Raw genomic sequence first — 9,645 nt, forward strand, 5'->3', positions numbered from 1 at the left:
TACAATGGAGCTGGGATATCTTTTCCTGGTGTCTGGCTTTCATAGTATCAGCGATAGTATAGGCTGCTGGAAAACTTTCACAACAGTCCTACAGATATGAACTCTGAGTATTTTACTACTAGCACATCAGGGAATGTGTGCACAAGGGAATAAATAGTGGCGTGACTATTTTGAGCATTATCAACTGCTTCATAATTGGATGTAAGGCTACTGCACACCGATGAGGGAAGCTTCATTTTTGCAGAGGGCAATGGTTACTATGGAGAATCCTAACTAGTCAAGCTGCTGAGAGTGACTGTGGCCTAGTGGACCAGTGCTCAGCTGTAAATAGACAAAAATAATCCAGAATCTATACATCACCCCCAAGTTCAGACAACACTGTATAAGGGCAGATGCAAAGAATGTAAGAGCTAGATGAAAGGTTGTACAGCTATTTTCTCCTTTTCCTTTTAGAGGGAGAAGAGATACATAAAACTCAAGAAGCTAGTGAAACAAGTTTCAGGAAGTTCAGAAAGCTACAAGATTCCCAAGGACACTTTATAAAGATTATAATAACAAACTACTAGTACGTACAGGCTCTCCAATGGATACTGCCTGAAGAATGAGCAGGGAGGTTCAAGAATGCAGCTTTCATGAATCATCACCAATTCCAGGGTGGGCTCCACAGTGGCACAACTGCCTTTGAATCACCCATGCTCCTGAAAGTAACCCCGTCTAAGTCACTATTCTATTGCTATGAAGAGACATCATAACCAAGACAAGTCTTATAAAAAGCATTTAATTGGGGGCTGGCTTACATTTTCAGAGGTTAGTCCATTATCATCATGGCAGGCAGTATGGCAGTATGATGACAGACATGGTGTTGGAGAAGTAGCTGAGACTTCTATATCTTGATCCATAGGCAGAGTGAAACTGGGTCTGGCACAGGCTTTTGAAATCTCGAAGCCTACCCCAACACATCCTCCAACAAGGCCACACCTTCAAATCCTTCTCAAATGAGGCCACTCGCTGGTGACTAAGCATTCAAATATATGCACCTATGGGGCCATTCTTATTCAAACCACCAGAAACCCCTAACCCTTGTTCCTGTAAGTAACCCCCAAAAGTTCAGTGGCTCATCAAGTTCTATTTGGATGGAATAATTTCTTTGATCTGTGATCAGTGCCCTACCTGGGGTGAATAGCTGTTTATTTCAATTGCCCCCAAAAACTAACACAACACAAATGTTTAGTACACATACATTGAGGTATTCAAAACATTAAAAGTACACCTATAAGGACACCTAAAATCCATGGCTGTGTGAGCACACAAGATTTGAGAACATATGGAAGCATTTGCCATAATCCATACACATAATTTGTCTTCTGTGTGAATCACATTTAGCAAAGGTAGTGGAATACATTTTTTTAGTTCTAGTATTTCTTAAAGTTATTCTCTACTGTGAGATCACAGGTGAACATTAAATTACTTAGCAGGCACATAACTGCTACACATATCACATATCAATAGTGCTTTGCTCTATTGCAGTTGTTCACATACTTAGCAAAGCCTGAGATAATAATCAAGTTTCCATGTTACACTGTATGGTCTCCTACTTGACAGACTGTGAGTAGACTCCAGTTACTTTTCCAAATTCACTACATTCATGGGTCTTTTTGAGTGTGAGGCCCCCGTGTATTTTAGGATTCATTTTTAATTATGTGTATATCTGTGTATGAGGCACATGCAAATGCAAGTGCCCACAGAGGCCAGAGCCAGATCTCCCTAGAGCTGGAGCTACAGATGGTTATGAGTGGCCCAACGTGGGTGATGGGAACCAAACTCAAGAAGAGCAGTACATCTGTTAAGCCATTTCTAGGACAACTGACTACCTGTACTGAGCTTAATAATGTGAATACAAAAATGTGCACACTTACTAATGCACTTTCCTCATTCTTTACATGAGTTTCACTCTGTGATTATTTATGTTCCATATGATCAGAAGAATAAGTGAAGCCTTTTCCATATTCTTTCCATTTAGAGTGTATATCCACTGAAGTATGAACAGTAGAAGCTTTCTCAATTCCTAATAATCATGGGGTTTCTCTACAGTATGTGTTCTTAAGTGTTTACTAATGGCCAAGTGCTCAGTAAAGGCTTTCCCACAGTTCTTATATACATAGTACAGGTCACAGTCAAAGGGTTTCTCTCCTGTGTGACTTCTTAGATGTTAAAGATGTGAGGAAAGAAGTGAAGGCATTCTGACATTCTCTGAATTCATATGGCTTTTCCCCAATGTGAGTTAGTACAAGTGTAGTAAAGCCAGTGTTGCCACCAAAGGCTTTTCCACACTCTTTACACTGATATAATTTTAGTCCAGTGTTAATTCAGAAGTGCATCTTAAGGCTGCAAATTTCTAAAAAAGCTTGTACATATCTGATATTCAAAAGGCTTCTCACCAGTATGAGTTTTCATATGTTAAGTGAGTTAAGAAAAGCTGGTGAATGCTCTCCCACATTGCTAACACAGATAGGGTTTCTCTCCAGCGTATGTTCTTATATGTCTGTGAAGGTATGAGCACTCACTGAAGGCTTTCCCACAATCCTTACATTCATAGGGTTTCTCTCCAATGTGAGTTTTCATGTGTCTACAAAGGTAGGAAGAACGTGTAAATGCTTTACCACACACTGTACACTCAAATGGCTTCTCTCCAGTGTGAGTTCTCAAATGTGCAGTAAGATATGAGGAAGATGCAAAGGCCTTTCCACATTGATAGCATTCAAAGGGCTTCTCTCCTGTGTGACTTCTTATGTGTTCAATAAGGCCTGCGGATGTACTGAAGGCTTTCCCACACTCCTTACACTCATATGGCTTCTCCCCAGTGTGAGTCAATACATGTGTGGTAAAGCTAGTCCGTCCACTGAAGGCTTTCCCACAGTCCTTACACTGAAATGGTTTTATTCCAGTGTGAATTTGGAAGTGCTTCTTAAGGCATGAGGAATTCCTAAACGATTTTGTACACACCTGACATTCAAAGGGTTTCTCATCAGTGTGAATTTTCATATGCTCAGTTAGTTGATAAAAGCTAGTAAATGCCTTCTCACATTCCTTACAATCATAAGGCTTCTCCCCAGTGTGTGTTAGGGAATGTTTATTAAGGCACGAGCGCACAGCAAAGGTTTTTCCACACTCCTTACAGTTATAGGGTTTCTCTCCAGTGTGAGTTCGCATGTGAATTCGAAGGTAGGAGGAACGTGTAAACGCTTTCTCACAGACTGTACACTCAAAGGGCTTTTCTCCAGTATGAGTTCTCAAATGCGCAGTAAGATAGGATGAAGAAGCAAAAGACTTTCCACATTGGTTACATTTAAAAGGTTTCTCTCCTGTGTGACTTCTCATGTGCTCAGTAAGTCCTGAGCATTTACCAAACACTTTCCCACACTCTGTGCACTCATAAGACTTCTGCCTTTTATGACTTTGTACATGTGAAGTAAGGCCTGAGTGTGCCGTAGAGGCTTTTTCACATTCCTTATCTTCATAGCATTTCTCTAAAACAGAACAATTTGTGGACTGAGTAAAAGCTTTCTTACTTTGCTCCCATTCACGGAGATTTTCTTTACTGTGAGCTTTGCTGTGTGCCTTAAGTTGCAACTGATTAACAAAGGATTTGCCAAAATCACTGGATTCAAAGGAATTGTCCTGAATGCATGTCCTCTGGTAAGCAATGCTTGGCGTCTGAGCAAAGGCTTCTTCACATCGAATCAACACAGAAAGTTTCTCTTCAGTAGAGGTTTTCTTGACTAAAGGAAGTAAGTCTTTTCTATGCCAATTATATTCAGAAATCTTTTCTGTATTACAAATATTCATATATGTCTGAAGGCATGGGTGTTCACTGAAGAATTTTCCAACCCTCTTAGAGTCAAAGAGCTTCCTTCCATTGTGGCTTCCTGCCTGTTGAAAAAGAGATGAATGAGTACTAAAAATTTTTTCAGACTTATGTAGGACATTCTTGGGGTAACCCTAAAGCACAAAGCTTCATGCTAGGAAACAGGTCCCTGTGGGCAAAGGCTACTTCTCTCAAACATATTTTGTTCATGCATAGAAATATCACAGAATTCCAAATATTCTCTGACTTTGGAAACAAAGAAATACCTTTGTTAATCTTGCCAGTTGTGTCTCATTTGATATATCTGACCAAAAACTGTCCAGCTGAAGTTCTGTCTCAAGTTCCATTTTCCTTTCTGAAATAAAACATTAAAAAAATACACATACAAACATTTATACAACAAAATGGGATGTTAAGTATTTATTCTGATATTAAACATGCTAAATTAACAAAGCAAAGATAGAATTAAACATATTGATTATATAATCAAATTCAACTATATAATGCTATAATTTGACAATCATAAGGATCTAGGGTCAAAATAAAATTAACAATTTTTTTCCTTTTTACATTTATTTACTTAATGTGTGCACATGCATGTGTGCATACATGCATACATGGCATGGCACAAGGTTGGAGGTTAGAAAAAAAATTACTAGAGATGCTGAAAATATCTCAAAACCTGAAGTCCAAGGACTTCAGTGTTCAGATTTAAGTTGGCCTTTTGGTTTTTACATTTATTTGTTTATTTTGTATGCATTTGTGTGTGTACATGTGTACACATGAATATAGGCTTGCACCATGTGGGTTCAGGGAATCAAACTCAGGTAGTCAAATTTGGTAGCAAGTTTCCTTACCTGCTAAGGCATCTCATCAACTCTCTTTCAAAGTTTTTTCATTAGTGGCATTGAGAATGGATTTGCTCAAAATAAAATGTATCATAAATGAAAAAAAAAATTTCCTATGGCTAGAGAGAAGGCTTAGCAGTTAAGAGCACAAAACCTAGGTTCAATTCCCAGCACGTACATGGCTGCTCAAAACTGTCTGTAACTCCAGTCCCAGGGCTCCACAGGCACTGCACACCTGGTGCACAGATATATATGTAAGCAAAACATTCATGCAAATAAAATAAAAATTAAAAAAATAAACATTTTCTGAAAAAGCTTCCTGGTACTTCAAAACAATGCTGAACTTGTCGATAAGAAATCACGTTAACCCATGCTCAACCTGGAGACTGCCTTGTTCCACTGTAGTCAACAAATTTACTCCCTTCCTCCAACCAAGAGATCAGGCTGGGTTTGACAAGCTGAACTCCTATACATGGGAAATGATATATCAATGACAGAGGCTGACAAAAGAGATAACAAAGCTTCCCATAAAAGAGAAATTATATTTCTAATGAAACATGAGAATTATTATCTTTTTTGAGATAGGGTCTCAGGTGGCCCAGACAGGCCTTGAACTCACTATGTAGCCAAGGACAACCTTGAATACCTGATCCATGCCTCTATCTCCCAAGTACTGAAATTATAGACATGCAACACCATGTTTAGTTTTATGCAGTACCGGGAACTGAACCTTTTGTGTATGTTAGACAATTACTCTACAAATACTGCTACATCCCCAGCCTCTAGAACTGTTTTTATAAAGATTTATTTTTACTTTATGTATGTTAATATTTGCCTACATGTATGTATGTATACCATATGTATGCAGATTCCCAAGGAGGCCAGAAGAGGGTGTCAGATCTTCTGAGATTAGAGTTACAGATAGTTATGAGTTGCCATGTGGATGCCAGGAACTGAACCTGGGCCCTCTACAAAATAGCAAGTGCTCTTAATCACCTAGCCATCTCTCCAACTCCTAGAATTAGTTTTGAATAGTTCAAAATGCAAATACTCATTATTTGGGCTATATTTGACTCCTGATATCACATTCAGCCCTAAACATATAGTAAAGCCAGGCAATTGTGGCAAACATCTTTAATCCCAGCACTCAGGCTGTTCAAGGACAGTCTAGTCTACAGAGCCCCAGGACATCTGGGACTACACAGAGAAACCCTGTCTTGGAGAAAAAAATAGATATAAACATTACCAAGATTTCTTCAAATTGGATGTAACAGAAATGGAGAAAGATCTTCAATATCATGGGAAATGACTACACCAATAGTTGTTTAGTTTTTTGTTTGTTTTGATTGTGTTGAGATACTGTCTTGCTATGCAACCCTGGCTGGCCTTGTACTTGTTATATAGGTCAGGTGGCCTTGAGTTTGTAGCAGTCCTCCTGCCTCAACCTCCTGCATGCTGGGATTATAAGGTGCACCATCATGCTCAGCAAGTTGTTACCATTAAGAGTGAAACATTCACATGGGAAAATAGTGAAAATAGGTGATAGGAAGACAAATGAAGATTTTTCTGATGTAGTATATCAAAGATAGAGTATAAAGTTGTACATTTCTAAGGAAATGAGAGTGACGCTACTAACTCTAAAACCACATTTTTGACAACTGCCAATAACGGATTAAAATGTTCTAGAGTAATAACAACGTCTCTATTGTTTCCCATTATATTCACAGTTACATCATCAATCTTGAAAAAAACGTACTTTTCTTCCTTAAAAGGATACAGGGGATAATGACGGTCTCACCTACTGTGGTCACGTTCTGGTAGTTCTCTAGCATCACATCTCTGTAGAGGTTTCTCTGAAATCCATCCAATAAGTTCCACTCTTCTTTGGTAAAGTACACAGCCACATCTTCAAAGGTCACTGAGTCCTAAACCATCACATGCATGCCAATTTGAGCAAAGTGACATCACTTATGTTCGCTGGAGAAATGCAAAGGTTACCCACATGCCTGTAAAGGAGTCTGTCTCCCATATTCTATGCCAGAGTTCAATGATACCAAGACATCTCTAGCCACACTCATTCTGAGGACCTCATATAATCAATCATCTGACTTTTGGAACCACTTACTCATAAAGTTACACTTCTACAACTTACACAGGGAGCTCTTCACAGCCTGTTGATCTATACTGTAAATACTCATAAGCACAATACAAAGACTTGATAAATATGCGACAAGCAATGGCTTATCAGTTAAGAATACTTATTGCTCTTACAGAGGACCTGGATTTGGTTCCTAGAATACACACTGTAGTTCACAACTATTTGTAACTCAAGAGGATTCACCTTTCTCTTCTGACTTCCATGGGCAGCAGGCATATACATGGTATACATGCATATATACAGACAAAACACTCATACACATAAAATTAAAATCTATAAAGAAAATTTGTTAATGATGTATGAATGCATTCTTGGAGAACGATATCCACATATTCCTGATCATCTGCTATAACACTAAGAAAAATAAATTAGGCTACCAGTACCAGGAAAGTTAAGATTAGCATGGTTACTAAAACACTAAGGTAATCTCTTTAAGGGTAATCTCTCACCAATGTGAGACACACCTTCCCAGGAAAATCCAACTAGGGACTTAGTTTTGAGATGTTCTTTGTTGTCTTGTTGTTCTGATGAGCTCTGGGGAAAGTTTTACTCACAAGGAAATGTGTTCTCTGTTGATCTAATTATCACACCTTTTGGAAAGATACTAATAAAATTATTTTTATTTTTAGATAACCTCTATATTTTTCATTATTATAGTACCTCTTCAGAAACATCACTCCATCTTGTATGAATTTCATTTCTCAAGTAACTTTCCATGTCTCAATTTTCTACATTGGAATTCTTTAGTCTTCTGTGAATGTACAAAATAAAAACTATCCTAGTGGTTCATGTCGTTAATCCCAGTGCTCAGGAGGCAGAGGCAGGTGGATCTCTGAGTTCCAGGCCAGCCTGTCTACAGAGCGAATTCCAGGACAGCCAGGGCTACACAGAGAAACCCTGTCTTGAAAATATATATCCTAGTATTTCACATCTTTACAGCACTTGGGAGGGAGAGACAGAGATCTGCAAGTTCAAAGCCAATCTTGGCTATATAGCAAGTTCCAGACTAGCTAGGGTTACATACTGAAACCCTAGAATAAGCAAAAGGAAAGAAAATTTAAAAAGAAAGGAACATTAGGAGCTGACAGTGTAGCTCAATGACAACACACAGAAAGAGATCCTTTGTTAAACTTACCATTTGTATGTCTCAGGAAATACGTCCTCAGCAAATCCTGTTGATATCTTAGATGTTTGGGATTGTTTCTAAAATATTTTCCTGTTCTGAAACTTTACAAACAAAAAACAAATTTCAGTTTCAGGACAGAAAAGGTAAAGAAATTAAAAATCAGTGGGAGGTAAAAAATTGTAGTCCTATTTGCAGTTGTTTTCAAAATAACTATAAACACAGTGAGGGCAATGAGATGGCTCAGTAGATAAAGGTGCTCACTGTAAAACCTGATGCAGATGGATACCCAAGACCCCCATTACAGGAGACCAGACTTCTGAAAGCTGTCTTCTAACTTACCCTTATACGGTGGCATGCATGTACACATCTCCCCCACCCCGCGCCTCTCTTCACACACACACACACACACACACACACACACACACACACACACACACACACACACTCACGATTCCAACTACACTGAACTTATCAATGACCAGTTCTGCCCTCTCATTTTTTTAATATATTTAGTCCTGGGAATGGAATTCAGGTCATTTGGATATCCTTACCCACTTATCCATCCCACTAGCCCTCCAATTATTTTATTCCCAAAATATCAGACTGGATTAAACTTTGAAGTCTGATAGAGAAAATGTAAGTCTTATAACACCATGCTCTGGCGTTAGACTACTTGGTGATTTTAAAACAGCAGCGAGCCAGGCACGGTGGCTCACACTTACAATCCAAGCACATTGGAGGCAGAAGCAAAAGGACTGTACCTGATGCCCGACTGGTCAATAGAGCAAGCTCCAGGGCCACATAAGAGACGCTGTCTCAATTTAAATAAATAAACAAACAAACCAGGAGCCCTGGCACCTGCAATGTATGCTGTAATCTTAGGTGTACAAAAAGCTGAGGTAAGATTACTTGACCTCTGGAGCTCAGGGTTACACAAGACACTGTCTCAAGGAAAAAGCATAGGGGCAGAAAGAAGGAGGAAAATATAATTTCACTTTTATTTAATTTTGAATCAATTAGCAACATAGCATGGGTTTACTCAATCCCTGACTCAAATTATATCAGGTGCTCTCATTAAATTTAAATATTGTGTTACCTGTATCTTTTTTTTTAAGATTTATTTATTTTTTTATGTGTATTGGTGTTTTTCCTGAATATATGTCTGTGTGAGGATGCCAGATCCCCTGGAACTGGAGTTACAGACAGCTGTGAGCTGCCATGTGGTTGCTGGGAATTGAACCTGGGTCCTCTGGAAGAGAGGTCAGTGCTCTTAACCCCTGGGCCATCTCTCCAGCCCGTGTCACCTATATCTTAAATAACTACAAGAAAGATATGCCTCACTCAAACTGCACCGTTGTTTATACAGTCCATTTTCCTAACATATTCCATATAAGGCACAAAACTATTATTAAAAAATAAAAGTTAATTAATGTGCTTGGGAGGCTCAGCTGGTAAAGTGTTTGCTGTACCAAGAGTGTGGTGGCGTGAATGAAAATGGCCCCCCGTAGGCTGACAGGGAGTGGCACTATTAGGAGGTGTGGCCTTGTTAAGTAAGGGAAATGTGTAACTAGAGGTGGGCTTTGAGTTTTCAGAAGCTCAAACCAGGCCCAGTAATGCTCCCTTCCTGCTGCCTCCTGATCTGGACTTA

The 9,645-nt window shown here is 39.0% G+C and overlaps 1 protein-coding gene across 1 annotated transcript; it reads right to left on the minus strand.

Moving 5' to 3' along the window:
- Nucleotides 1-762: 762 nt before the first annotated feature.
- Nucleotides 763-7,588, minus strand: LOC128102434 (zinc finger protein 26-like). Its single transcript, XM_052726203.1, has 4 exons — nucleotides 7,532-7,588; nucleotides 6,512-6,638; nucleotides 4,132-4,220; nucleotides 763-3,930 (listed from the first exon to the last, which is right to left on the minus strand). The coding sequence occupies exons 1-4, from the start codon at nucleotides 7,586-7,588 to the stop codon at nucleotides 2,500-2,502; spliced, it is 1,704 nt and encodes a 567-aa protein (XP_052582163.1). The 3' UTR covers nucleotides 763-2,499.
- Between the last annotated feature and the right edge of the window lie 2,057 nt (nucleotides 7,589-9,645).

Source organism: Peromyscus californicus, unplaced genomic scaffold, assembly GCF_007827085.1.
Source record: "Peromyscus californicus insignis strain IS unplaced genomic scaffold, ASM782708v3 Scaffold_11__1_contigs__length_118956290, whole genome shotgun sequence".
Taxonomy (NCBI): Eukaryota; Metazoa; Chordata; class Mammalia; order Rodentia; family Cricetidae; genus Peromyscus; species Peromyscus californicus.

Bases quoted from the DNA above. Each gene is read 5' to 3' on its own strand.
- LOC128102434 (XM_052726203.1), bottom strand. From the start codon at position 7,588: ATGGAAAGTTACTTGAGAAATGAAATTCATACAAGATGGAGTGATGTT. The intron at 6,639-7,531 runs GTACTATAATAA...GTGATGGTTTAG, and splicing joins GGAGTGATGTTTCTGAAGAG to GACTCAGTGACCTTTGAAGA. The intron at 4,221-6,511 runs GTGAGACCGTCA...GTTTTATTTCAG, and splicing joins CCAGAACGTGACCACAGTAG to AAAGGAAAATGGAACTTGAG.